At 26.5% G+C, this 15,627-nt stretch overlaps 1 protein-coding gene across 2 annotated transcripts in view; it reads left to right on the forward strand.

Moving 5' to 3' along the window:
* The window catches only part of LOC114119635 (acid sphingomyelinase-like phosphodiesterase 3a), a 209,323-nt gene that overhangs the window by 103,298 nt on the left and 90,398 nt on the right, over positions 1-15,627 (forward strand). For both annotated transcript variants that reach the window (XM_050198775.1, XM_050198776.1), the window contains 2 exons: positions 5,181-5,249; positions 10,724-10,901. In XM_050198775.1, coding sequence (XP_050054732.1) covers positions 5,181-5,249; positions 10,724-10,901 — 247 coding nt within the window. The remainder of the gene's footprint in view (positions 1-5,180; positions 5,250-10,723; positions 10,902-15,627) is intronic.

Consider the following 15,627-nt stretch of genomic DNA (forward strand, 5'->3'; position numbering starts at 1 on the left):
AAAAAGAATCCAAATCAAATAAACAATTATTGTAAGGCGTTGCCCGGCAACGGTGAGATATATTTTTTTCGCTATAAAACTAAGGTATCTTATTATCACGTGAGTTTATAATGGACGAAAAACATAAAAATGTGTTACAAGTTTATAATGAAAAAGTAACACTAGAGCGAAGTCTTTTAAAGTCTAGTAAAACAAAAAAGATAAATATTCTCGAGTATTTATATTATAATTATGTCACAATACACTATTACAGCATGACATACTCAGGCATACAGATAATTTAAAACTATTATACAAATAATATTATTACAAAAAAAAAAAAAAAATACTATTCTAGTATAAAATGTTTTTCTCTGTGAAAAAAATGCAAGGCAATAGTGAAAATCCCAAAGTTATAAATAAACATGAATAAAAAAAAAAATTGAAAAAAATTAAAACAGTAGATTAGATTACTCTGTGCACATCACGACGTGGTGTTAAAAACTTTGATATAGTTTGAGGATTAATTGAACTTGTGACTTTTTTATTTGAATCCGATACAATTTATAATTTGATTTAATTACTTTTTTTATTATTATTCGTAAACATAATTACAATGTTTTCAGTTTTATTTTTAAAATTAAACTTTTAAGCAATCATTTAAATTCTTTGAGATACCTGTACTTATTAATATAATATCTTAACAACAATTTTAAGCAGTGAATTTTGTCAATTATTTTTGTTTGGCGATGACATGTGTGCCTTGTTAACATGAATCTAATGATCATGTTCGTTTACTATATTTTTTACTAAACTTATATTTAAATCTATAATTTTAAAAGTAAAAGATAATTATTGACAACAATGTATTTATTGTTTGATTTATCATAAAAAAAATATAATATAATACAAATCGTATATAATCATATTATAATAAATTACACATTTTATGAATTATGGTTAATCTTTGTTTTTCGCTAGAGTATAACCCACCCAATTTACCTTGGCCATCTGCTGACGTGACAAACTACCAGCACGGTACACTTTACATAATACGATATTAATGGTAACGGTTTCTGATGTCCAAGATGAACTAAAAGGGTTATAATACATTACTATATCAAATTATTAAGAATCAGAAACACATCTATAGAATAGAATATTATCTTTGTTAAGTTATTTATAGATGTTTTGAATAGAATGCAACTTTTATGTTTAATGACATTTTAACTATTCTGTAAAATACTATGAATACAAAAACACAATTATAATACTGAGTTCTAATATCAATAAATTACATTGAATATACTTTAAGTATATTATTTCATAATATATTCAAAAATGAAAATTGAAGACCCCCGAGAGTGTTTTGTTATAAAACATTCATTTTTCAGACATAATTTCTTTTATGGATTTTCATGTGAAAATAATTAATTAATTTTATTACCATCAATCATGTTCCCAATGTTTACGATTCAATGTTATCAACTGTTTTCATGGTGTTTTAACAATTTTATTTTAATTTAAATATTTAACTACAGTATTCAGAATACATAATTATAATTTTAATAATTTATTTAATTTGAATAACATCTGATTAAAAATAAATACATTGTATTATATTTTACTCACATAATATTTGAATTATATTTGTGAACACAAACTATGATCCAATGTTTTGTATAAAATTAACAGTTGATTGCTTATTATGCAGTTATAAATATTTTAGATTTTCTTTTTTAAATTATAATGAACTATAAATCGTTTTATTGAAATACAATGAGTTAATAAATAAACAGTGTGCAATTATATGTTGTTAGTTGTCACCTGTAATTATAATTGTATTGGAATACAGGTTATTTAAAACTGTTAAAACATTTAATCCTATTACATTAAAAAAATAATTAAATTTAAAATATCAGGAATAAAATAAAAAAAGCATAATAATTTTTATATAAATTAAGAAAGAGTAGACATGCTGTAATGTATGTATTATTGTCAACTTTTCAGTACATTTTTGTAACAGTCTCAGTGAGAGCGAAAATTTCGTTGGAGAATAATATGTATATTAATATGATCGTTTCTTTGATTCTTTTAGTGTTTTGTCGTACATACGTATATTTATTTATTAAGTAATAGATCATTCGCAGTAAGTCGCCGTAGTAATTTGCAATCCGGTCACGGCCGTATAAGAAATTGCGTGCTGGATTGAACACGTTTCGAGTATTTAATACATTTTGGTTAGGTTAGTTTGATTTTCATTGCGTCACTGCCGTTGATTAACTGTTAGCACGTCGCGGGTCGTAGGTAGTGAGTTAGATGCCTATTGTCTTGTTCGTAAGACTTATTATTATTATGTGTATGCATAGTGTTTCGTCAAGCATGTTCATCTCATTTTTTATTTAATAATGAATTTATTAAAATTCCCATTTTGAGAATTTTTAAATAATATGATTGGTACACCATTTTATTAAATATTTTTTAAATAATGAAATAACGTAATTTATCAGTGACATTTGTATATGATAATTTTTTGTATTTTTATTTATTTTCTTCAAATTTTGATAAATGTCCTGCTAGAAATAACTTAAGACTTTTTGTTTGTTTCTTATTAATTAAAATAAAAACTTTTATTCTAATTTAATTTTCTTAGTAAATTACACAGTCCAGTGACATGAATCAAATGATGAAAATGTATTAATGTCATTAAAAATGTAAAATAAAACTTTTTTTTCGTAATAATCAAATTAAGTCTAATGTTCAAGCAACGCTATTACACCTCGTTAGAACCAGCGATTTTTCAGTGCAAAAATTTAATCAAAATTATACCATAAAAAAGTTACAATTGTAATAATAATAATAATAACAGTTAATGTTTAATTAGAAATGTATTATTTTTCTCTTAATCTTGTAATGCTTAAACATTTAGAAGTTTTTATCTTTCTTTTCTGATTATTATCAAAAAGGGTTTCCAGTGCTTTTTGTACTATATCAAATTGAAAAAAAATTTAGGTTATAAAACAAATATATATTGGCAACAAATAAAATATAAAATAAATGTAAATATACGATAGAATATGTTTTCTTGATACACAGATTATACAGTTTTAATTTCAAATTGGGATTAAATTACATACTTAAATGATATTATTACTATAATAATATTTATTTATTTTATACTAAGATGTTTTTAAATGCAACGTTTCTATCAAAAATATATTTAACGTACTAATAAAATAAATACAATATCGAGAAACATTTTATGTAAAATCGGTATGATAAGAAAATACCTTCTCCACTTAGAATCATTTTATGCGTACAAAGATACACCATTGAATTAAAATTTAAAACATTTGATACATGTAGATACATGTAGATACTGTACAACAGAGCAGTACCCACCTGCCCAATTTTTTTTTTTTGAATGCATTTTATATAACACTACGATTATGACATCATATCGGTATACAATTTACTGTTAAATTTATTATTTTTATAAATATGTACCTACTTAAACCTTTAATTTTATTTATTTATTTTAAAAGGATTTTAACAAAATATTTTTATAATTCAATATTTAGAAAGATCTTTTAAGAAAAAAACTCTTTAGGTAGGTAGTTGAAACTTTAGTTTTTGAGCCGATTGAAGAAGCTATTATTTTTTTAATAACGAATGTATATTTTTCACTTTGAATATTTTCTTTTATGTTTATGTTTGTGGTCATTGGGTTGGAAATTTTATGTTCAATTTGTATTACGTTTTCAAAAATTCTGCAGTATATTTTAAAATAATAATTACATTGAGGACACTGAAAAATCTAAAAACCGACTACACAGTTTATTGGTTCTATTATAATTTATTAAACTCAATTTTCTACATATTTGTTTTCTGCAATTGTGTTATAGTTATGAAAATAATTGTACAAATCGAGCATTTAATTCAAAACTATACTTGCTTATAATACATTATGTATTACTATATTATGTAATAATAAAAAAATACGAAATTGTACTCTAATTTAGGATAAAATAATTTTAATTTGATATTTTTTATTAGAAATTTTCCGTTAGTATTTTTCAATCAGCTATTGACTCTCCAGTGTCTATAAACGTATTTTAATATTTCCATTTACGACATTATCGTACGGGTTTGTCGGCAAACATAATAAAATCACCACTTTGAACTTTAAACATAATATTATTTGCAAGTTTCGCGACAATACGAATATTATCATGCATATTCCCGATATTGTATCATTATAATATTATCGCACTGTCCATAATAATTTATGGACTAATTCAATCTCAGTTAATGCAATGTGTACCGTTGTGACTGTGTGATGTACGTGTATAATAATGTATACACACACGAAACGACCCGGTCGCCGAGGTGGCAGAAGAAAATCATAAATAATTGCTTTTTATCGTGGTTATATTATTTTGTTGTCATACTGACGGCGACTGCAGTGCGGTGTTGTGGGCAGGGGGCATTGACTGTAACGTATTTCGGCTTTCTAAAAGGGACTGAAATAATTGATATTTATAAATTGCTGGGAGCTGAAAGCTATATTACGCCATAACATCCCGGCATGTCATCTCTACCCTTAGGTCTCGTCCACCCACACCCACTCGCCGGGTACCGCATTCAACTTCTCTCACTCGCCGCGGCGCTTCGTCCTACCTAACGCGAGGCAGCGGCGAACTGACCGCCGCGCAATTCGCTGCTTTCGCCACACCGAGTATCCGCCGTACATGCGTGCATATTATTATACGTGTGTGGGTGTTTGTGTGTACGTGTGTGTCCGTGTTTATGTGTATATGTCCCAAGCGCGTTCAATATGCATTGCCCGTAAAGTTATTAATACTAATTTGCTCTAATCCGTGACACATTGTAAGCCCCTCGTCCAGCTCTCCCGGGGGAGCGACACGGCTCGTCCCGAATCCGGCTACTCCGTCTGGTTCCAGCGCCGTGCACTCCGCGTATTGCGTATAATAATACGGCAGATGCGCGCGCAAACCCTCGTGCACCCTACCCCTTCACAAAAACTACCCTCCGATCGCGCAAACGACTAAATCTCCCGATCCCTCCTCTTACTCCTACACCACAATACCGACGTACGCGTTGCGGCGACGAATCTCTAGGGATCGTCGTGCAAAGTTCTAGTTGCGGACCAGATGAAAATTTATCTTTTCTTGTTTCAGGATACTTTTGGCACATCACCGATATACACTATGACGCGAATTACGCAGCGACTACCGATTACGCACAAAGTGAGTATAATTAGTATGTATAATAATAGAGATATACCTAAGTGTAATATTATATTTGCGTTATAATAATCGAGCATTTCCTTAAACCTCATTTTATGGCATGAAAACGAAACGTAAATATCTATATCGTTGAATAACATTAAGTGCATGTAAGAGTTAATTAAAAAAAAGATGTTATAATTTGTTTAGTAAAAAAAAAAATAACGTGATGATAAACCTATATCATACTTTATGAAATAATATCATTAAGTTATTTTTATAAACCTGAAAATTTATTAATATTGACAATACGTCAACATATACGTCATGTAAAACAAGAGAAATATAAAATAAATGAACTTATGCAATAATTATATGAAAAAAAAACCTAAATATCTTAAAATTTATTCAAAATTCATTTTTCCTTTATTTTAAAAGATTTAAAAATGTCTACTGTTTAGAATATGTGAGTGGAGGAAAATTATACTAATTGGGTTCGTCCTCCAAAAAAAAAAAAAAAAAACGTTAGTGGGACAAGTGACGTCCATCCCTACTACCATAACAACAACAAAGTAATTGAGTGCTTCACATGCAAAAGGATCCGACCGATTAGACCACGAGTGTCGTCGGATAGTGAAAACTGCGAAACTTTCTGTTGTAAAAAAAATATTGTCCACCAACTATATAAATTCTGAATCTATTGATCCAAATCTCGTGATATTATTAAATTGGGTGCCTCGGGCATTCCTTTTGGACGCGAACCGAATATGCATTTCTCTCCCGTGAGTCACAGACGGCATCATAAACATTTTTTCCTACTCCGCCGAAAAGTTTACCACCAAAATATTGATCTAAACAGGAATAAAGTTTGGAAGAGTTTTGTATACATGTGCATTATGTGTAGAGGACAGTAAAATGTTAGAAAAAATTTCAAAATGCATGCGATTGCTGTCTTTAACGAAATCAAACCAAAACTGTGGTTAAAGTCATATATATATGTATACATACATACATACATGCACGCATAAATTATAATATATATATATATACGACTTGTCGTTTTTCAGTGTGACTGAGATTGGTTGCTCGTAACTACCACCACAACTCTCAAGCATACTCAGACTTTTGGTTTGTTTCGTAAAGTTTTTAACCACATTTAATTTTGAAACAGCTGATTTTTGAAGCAGTTTGTAAGAGTTTTATGTGGTGTTGTTCGAATGTGAATGATTTATATCTGCAAACACTTAGGATTTTTATATTTTATATTAATTTATTTAGAAACAAATCATATTATAATCATCGTTTGAGTAAGAAATAAAATATTCTAAATTATTGTTTTTTTTTTAATCGGTGATAATCATATATGTAAAAATAAGTTGATTGAGGTACGTTTATTTTATATATATATATTATAAGTAATTTTAATAAAAATTGAATTTTATTATTTAAATTAATATTTTAACGGATTTGAAACTATTAATTATCTTATGTTATTTTATCGTTATTTACTAATTTTATTTTTTGAATTTTAAATATTTGATTAGTGATTTTTTTCAGAATCACATATTCATATACAATATATATGTATGAACTATAAATATATAATATATACATACAACTGTTATTTTATTTTTAAGGATAATGAACATATTATTATAAATTTCGTTCACAATAATGCATCGTAAACATAAATTCATTATATATCTTTAACTAATCAGTTACTTTGATAGGTAATGCAAGCTATTTCTACCCATTAGAGCAAGTTAATTTATAGTATAATTTTGAATTGCTTGTGTCGAATTCTACTAATTCGATTTTATAAAACCATCGACTAAATGTATAGGTTATACGTTTCAGAACTACTTTCGATATAAAATGCATTAAAAAAAAAAAAAAAAAAAAAATCGAGAGCTTAAATAAACAATTATTTGAAGTGACGTAGATTGAGTCATTTTAAATCATTCTGAACATTTTATCATTTTGTTTATGCTCAGTTGATAATTTATCTTTTATACTACTTTCATTCTTCGCATATTTTCTTATAGGAAAAAGCATATTTTTAGTTTCTTTTAACAATAATAATAATTATTATTATTTTTATTTTATTTATTTAAAATAAAACCTAGTTTAACCTTTATACTTATTATATTTTTTAATGATAAGACTCCAAACATTTCGCTTTTGATAACAGTTATAATTAAGGTATATAAATACAGAGCAACGATTTTATTTAAAAAATATATGAAAAATTTAAAAAATAATTTATCCTTCGTTATTATCAATTAAATATTTATAATTTGACACCTCATTTTACCAGTATAATAATATTATTTAAATTCTCTTTTGACTTTCATTAAATTTTAAACATCCTTTGATTATAACTAAACTTGGTTATTGTTAAAAAAATTACCGTTTTGGTTAAATTCAACAAAAGCCAATTATTGATTATATTTTTGACTTATTTTCCCCATCACGAATCCAACTTATATAAAACAAATAAATTTATTATTTTATTTTACAAACTTTTAATGTATAAAATATAAAAAAATATTTAAATATATCTTAAACATTATAAGACATGAAATACCTCATCTGATGAAAAATATTTTCAAAAAAGTTTATATTTATCGAAATATTAAGTGTAGATACTTATATTACATCTATTAACTTTTTTATTTTATATTTTTTTATATTTATTGCAACTTTTATAAAGTAATTTTTCTTCTGTCATCATCTAAATTAAACTGATTAATAATAATGATACAAATTTATTCATTTATTATTATAAGTATTGTTAATTTACTATAAATAATTAAAATAAAAAAATATATCAATAAAAAAATAGGTCTTAAAACAAATTAAAATACTAGATTTTATTCGTCATTTTATATAATAATGCTTTAATCAGATCAAACTATAATTTTTTTTTTATTATTATTATTAATATAAATACGTATGGTAAAATAAAAAAAGTATCATCTATGCATAATATAGACTGTTTTCTTTTATACTAGTATGATACGTTTGTTACATTTATCGAATTTTCAAACAACAGCATCCAACGTTAAAAAACGTCTAGCCTACTTTTAAACTTACATAAAATTACTATTACCAAAACGTTTACAATTCTCAAATTACCTATATACATTGTATCTGTTACTTTTCTTTTCAAAACAATTGTTTAGAGGAGACGAATAATAAACATACTGGATTACTAAACATACAGCATTTAAGATAAAACGATGTGACGATTTTTTTTTTTTATTATTATTAGAATTACATTTATTACTTTCTGTGAACATGTACATCATATATAATGTATATAAATATAACCAATATACATTTATGTTAACCAAAGTCGTTTTTGTCTTTTAAAATATCGTGTATAAGTCGTACTTTAAACTTTTAGGAATGAAAAATAGTGTTGATTCCGCATATTTATCGCGTTGAGAACTAACAATAAACGTGTTCGTGTTATATTGTTACGTATCACGTTTTATTCCATAAGCTTTAAACCTACTAAAAAAAAAAATATTCAAAGCTTTTTTTTTTTTTTTTTGGTTTCATATCACATTTCTCGTATCGAAATCGTAATAAAACCATATGATGTATAGATAAGAAAGACTGGGTACGATTGTAATACGAGTAATATCTACAATATCTGTGTTTAATGTTTATACATCTACAGCTGATTTAAAAATGTCAACAAAAAAAAAAAAAAAAAAATGCCCGAATTACATAAGTAATGTGCGATGCTGTATACGTTCAATTATATTCTCAGGATAGATAATTATAATCAAATTAATAAAATATGTTTTTATTAATAAAGTTGCAAGCAAAATCATAGCTTATTATTAGTTTTACTTGTACATAATTCATTTTTATTAGTTAATATTTGTTTAATGTTTATACAAAGGGAAAGTTGTGTGGTTTGTGTAGATTTTATTTTAATACTTTTTTTTTTTTTTAATAGCACATTAATAAAATATGTAACATTTTATTTTTTAATTAAACACTATTAGCACATTAGTTTTGATTAACAACATTTTTAGTTAGACTTAATGGAGTATTTATGTAACTTCTCATTCAAAAATGTTATCGAATTCGTTTAGTTATTTATTTTACTTATTTATTTTCCAAAAGTTTTATTGCATTTTAAGTATTTAAGTTATTTCAGAAATACTATGCTTAATTTTAGTAGATATTTTTTATTAACCATCACGAGTTTGTTTAATTTTCAGAATAATTTTTTAATCTAGTCGAACTTGTCTCTATACTACTGTACATTTGTATTACATATAATTTTTATCTTAAACTCATATGTATTAATTAAATGAAATGTATAAAATAAAAATTCAATGCTTACATTGTTAATATAAGTTATAAGTTCCATAATTCATAAAAATAGTATAATATGATTTAAAATATTTAAATCTTGTCAGATATTTAAATAAAAATATTACACATGTTTCAATCATTCCACTATGCCAGTATGCTCCATCCCATCGATTATAGGCTAGTTTAATATTTTAAAAATTTCTTCAAATAACAATTGTTTATAATGCATTATAAATTGTTCTACAAGGACGCCAAACAAATAATGAAAAATTGACTTCCAGAAAAATAGTTACTCCTTAAAAACAATAAATTAAAAATGTATACACAGCCAATGGAACCTTAGAAACAGGGCTTTAAGCCAAGAAAATAATTGCAAACAACGATACTTTTTTGTTTGCGAATTAAACAATAGATTTATCTCAGTAATGCTTTTGATTGAACCACGAGAGTTTAATGAATATATATTATTTTTAACTATATTTTTGATTAACAAAGTTAAGTTTATGTTATGCTTATAAAAGTTTACCGGTTTCACTAAATTTACTGCAGCGTTCTCACGATGGTGTATAATAAATTTTTGAAACTTTTTTGGTTTTCAATGATTGTATTTAATAATAATATTTAGTATAAATAGTATCGTCTGATAAGTTTAAAACCTATAGTTTGTTGTGGGCGTATAATAATAGAGTTATTATGCACTGCAAAAAGTCGATAACATTTTTATATAAACAATTCTTATGAATAATATAAGTATAATCGAACAAATTTCTCAAAAACATTCATTCAAACAATTAGTTATTCAGAAGACTTGTATTGACGTCACTCAAATACAATATTATACAATATACAGTGATCTTTTGGTATTATATTATAGTGATACATACGAGTGTAACGTCAAAATAACTGAAATATATAATCGACTTAATATAAGATAAAATCTATTCAAATTATTTTGTATATATTTATATATTTTGATTTTAATTATTATGAACATTTTGAAATATATTATATAAAAAAAATTAGATAAATAAATAATGTGAACTATAGTAAATATGTTACCTTTGATAGTTAATTATGTTAAGTCTCTAATTATATTACAGGTCGTGATTATTTTAAATAATATAAAAATTATACGTGTAAACGGTTTGGCTTTTTAGGTTGCAAGCGGTCGGCGGTCGATCCAGAACTTTTGGTCATGGAACGGCCCAGTCTACCGTCCGGCGGCGGTAGACTGGGCGATTACGGGTGCGATTCGCCGTGGTCGCTGGTCCAGTCCGCTGTGAAGGCAATGAAGGAGAAGCACGGGGACAACATCGAATTCGTGCTGTGGTCCGGGTAAGGTGTTTTGTTTGTTGTATACTACAGAAAACGGGGAAAACAATAATGACGATAGAAAAATAATAAAAAATAAATAATAATAATAAAAACAAAACAATTCCCCTTTATCCTTTTCCGGTCGGTCTACTCGACCACAGGACAGTTACGCGTAATAAACGTATATAGTATACATTATATAGGTACACCCAATGACCGAAGGGTCGCCGAACAAAAGTTTAGAGTGGTTTCTACCCTTATCTCTGTCCAATGCTACTGATTGGCAAATTAAAAACACCCCGTAAAGTGTTTTAGTTCTTGATGTTGTGTGTTTTTAATAATAATAATAAAAACATAATATATTTGTTCATTAAGCTCGTTTGTTGTTTATTTTTTATGTTCACCATTGGTTTAGATTAACTCATTGCCATATTCTATTAGCGGTAACACAATATTATTTGTGTAAATAAAAACGAATAATCCGGCAGTATTTATTTTATTTCCACCGTTCATTTGAATTGGTAGGCTCCAACTGTAGGTAGATCATTTGACTCATGTCAGATGTTCCTCGGTGTCAAAGATTTATTTATCATTTTCACAAATTTTAAAAGATTTTAAACTAGAATTCGAATAAATTAGAGTAAACAAGTGAGTCAAATTGTAAGTACTCATATTGTATGATAACAATACTCTATATTGTTTGTATTGTTCAGTATTTACTATAATACTCTACGCAGTTTCACTGTTGTGAAATCGCGTATTCGTGTTGACGTGATTGACGATTGGGTTTGCGACCAACTCCTGTGTAAATAAACGTTTTCTAACTAAAATTACATTGATTAATTATCTATTCATTTAAACGTTTGTTATTTTCTTACTTAGTTTCTCTTGTCGATAAATAAGTATTTAAATTTTTTTTTCAATATTGACTATTGACTGTGTTTATAATTTTATTATAGACATTCTACAGTTATTATTCAATATGTAATATATATTAAAATTAAAAAAAAAATATTAAAAACTAGGACCTTAACAACCATACCTAACCTAACTCTGATAAATAGTGTTCATATTATCGAAGTACTTATTGTTTCTGTCGAGCTTTAAATGTATAAAAATGGTAGAAACTAGAAAGGAGCTATTTATAATTTTATTAATATTTTAAATTAATATATAGGTATACATTTAAAACACTAACCAAATTTAATGAATCAAAAAAAAAAACTTGATCCGGCTGCTTTTCTATTGTTTTTATTAACTCAATGTTCAATTGAATAGATAGATCGATATTATGAATCATAATAATATCATAATTTATGATCAATTAGCTGGTAAAATTTACCATATTAGAAAACAGAATGCTTTAATAAAATCAATGACTAACCAAACACATATTTGTTTTATTTATACGGCAAAATAGATTTGTGGATTGACATCTAAACATTTGGTGATGTACAGATAATACCACTCGTATTTTTAATGTCCTCAGCTTTTGCATAATTAACCAGCTGGCACTATACACACGATTCAAATGAAAAAACATATTTCTAAGAAGTGTTTTGGATGTTTAAAAGTAAAAAAACGTAGTTAAAAACATTGTGTGAAGTAGAAATAAGAATTTAAAAATATTAAAATTGCTATTTAAAGTACCATAGTATACCTAGCACATCTATTTGCCACTGAGTACATAACAAAAAAACTGTAGTTTTTATAACTTTATACATGGTAATTTGTATAAACAAAAACCAATTGCGATCATACATTATTTTCGCTATGGTTTTTTTTTTTGTTTTTAATTACATTTGCCACATGAGTATTGACAAATATTATTATTTATTTTCCAAAATGTGTATTATTGTTGAACGGGAATATCTCGTAAATCGACTCCACTCATTAAATATTATAGTAAAAATTCAATAAAACATCATTCACGTGAAAGGGGAAAGTTGTAAGGTATACAATTTATTATAGTCTGCAATGTTTTAACACAATTACAAAAATATGAATATTAACAATGGTTTAAATGAATAATGTGTGCTTACTTGTATAATACAATGGTATATATTTTTCAAAATAAAAACACATGTTTCAATTGACTTATAAAATTGAAATTTATTGAGGTATAGTTATGTTTGCAATGTGTTATAAAAAAATTGTTGAAACTCATTGTAAATCATGTTTCCTTTAATTTATATATACACATTACAAAAATACTCATGTGCCCCATATTCATTAGAATATCGTGACAGTTGAAATCTTCATTTCGGCTAAAAAATAAATAATAAATGACATATTAAAATAAATACGAGTATTTTTAAATATATAGACGAAATTTGTGGTCGATATAATAATATTACATACACATATTTGCCATTAGGTTTTCTGTATCATATATTATTATAATTAATACGTCTCTAATATTTGCGTTGAATGATTAAAATATGTTATCATTATGGTCTGTCAAAGTTATATGTCATTTGAAATATGTTAATAATAATACTTAACTCTTTTAAATGTAATAAATAATAATCAATCGAATGACATATAATATAGTATCGAGATTGCTTATCGTCGACAACTTTGAGTAAAAAAAAAAAATATAACGTGTTCACTATAATATAATTCAACTTGGTCAAGTCAATACCAAAAACAGTGTTGGACTTATCTAGGCAAAACTATTTTTATTTATAATAAATGTCTTACATAAATAAAAATCTCAACTTAACTATAAATCTCGAATAAGAAAACGTAAATTATTCATTTATATATTTTAATAGATAAATATATATATATTTTTTTTAATAAAATAATAGTATGTAACCTATTAATAATACTAACTGTTAAATATGATTACATTCTTCATAAGAAGATAGTCACTAAATGTTGCTTTGATAAACAGTGAATTTGAGATGTATTTTAATATTTAATATTAAAATAAAAAACTATGGAGTACCTACTCTCACGCAAACCATTTAATATATATTTATTGAAATATTAAATTACTAAAACGTTTATTTGCCGCTAGTTCACGCACGAAAACATATGAAATGGAACCGTTTTGAGCACGAAGAGCCATATTAAAGACACCTACTCATCTAGATTTTTCTTCTCCTAATCAAAAACGCGTTTAAATTTTATCAAGCGCTTTTGGTTTTTTTATATTTAACATTTACCCAAATAAAAAGTTATTAATAATGTTTTGTCTCCTCAACAACAATGATAATACTTTGGTCGTAGATTCTTGAAAATACAACGCACTAGTCCATAGCGATCGGATACCCACAATAACGCGACTATAGGTACATTTCGATACCTATCGAGCGCAGTGAAACAATATTTTTCAGCCATAAGGAACACTGTACAACATACTATATTATAATGTAATATACTACAGACGCTCACGTATCATTGTTACAATAATATCATATGTACCTGAGCACTGTTTAGTTCCGTCGTATTATTATTATTATTATTATTATTATTACGTTTATTGTTGCCATTCGTACACACGGAGACGAGGTAATTAGATTAAACGTACCGGAGTTGCGCACACCGCGGGATTATAATATACTCGGGTGCGTTTGAACACGTCGTATTCAACGCCGTTATGCGCACCACTATAATAATACTTCGCCCCGTGAAGTTTACGGATGTACACATATTATTATTAATTTATTAACAAGAGCAAGAATATTATATGGGATCGCAGCGACGGGAGGGTAGGACGTGGGGGTCGGGTGCGGCGGCGGCGGCGGTGCGGTAAGGTAATCTTATACTACTACTCTTCGGGATACGTTGAATAGTGTCCACATGGGATAAGAGTTCACGTGCACACAAAACGACACGACCTTATTAGATCGCATCTAATGTAAGGGATTACACGTATGCGAGTGTAGGGTATGGAGTATACTATACGTGTAATGGTATACGTAAAAGCTATTTACGACAATTTATTTGGCCCGTGTCCATCCAGCGTCAACCTGCTTCTCGTGAAACTTATAATAGTGTGTCCAGTGTAGTAGTGCGTTGGTATCAACCGGCGATACGGTATTAAAAAAAAAAAAGAAAAAAGTTTCCGATCTATTGTGCATTTTCAATTAAAAACCCAATTCTTCCCATCGAAAAATCGAAAATACTTCATAATATAACGATATATTTTTTTTTTTTTTTTTTTTATCAAAAACTGTATATTATGTATGTACTGCTTTAATTAATGTATACATTGTTAATTTAGCATACAATTTAACTCGGTTTATAATACCTAATATATTATGTAAATGTGTTTTTTTTTTTTTTTTTTTTTTAATCATATTAATGGATACGAAATAAAGTTATTAAATTAACATACCTAATAAACGATATAGAACGTTTATAATATAATATAGTCATTGTACTTAAAAAACTATAAAATATTAAATCACATCATTAATTATTATATTGTACTTTAAACTATGGAATATCTATAACACCATGATACAATTGTTGTTCGTGGTATATTTTATTGAACATAGCTAATTTATTATTGGAAAAATTTTCTCTAGACGATACCGAGGTAAAATTATTATTTTTTGTTTATTTATATATATATATATATGTACATACTTTTCAAGACAGTGCCTTTTGTTTAGGAATTTATTAATAAAAGTCTTTACGTGCAGCGCGTGACAAAAATTATTTCACTTAACAACTTTGACGGTTCTTACTTTTAGTGATCAAATTCTTAACAATTAGCTATTCTTGTCTGTTC

The sequence above is a fragment of the Aphis gossypii genome, chromosome 1 (assembly GCF_020184175.1).
Source record: "Aphis gossypii isolate Hap1 chromosome 1, ASM2018417v2, whole genome shotgun sequence".
NCBI lineage: Eukaryota > Metazoa > Arthropoda > Insecta > Hemiptera > Aphididae > Aphis > Aphis gossypii.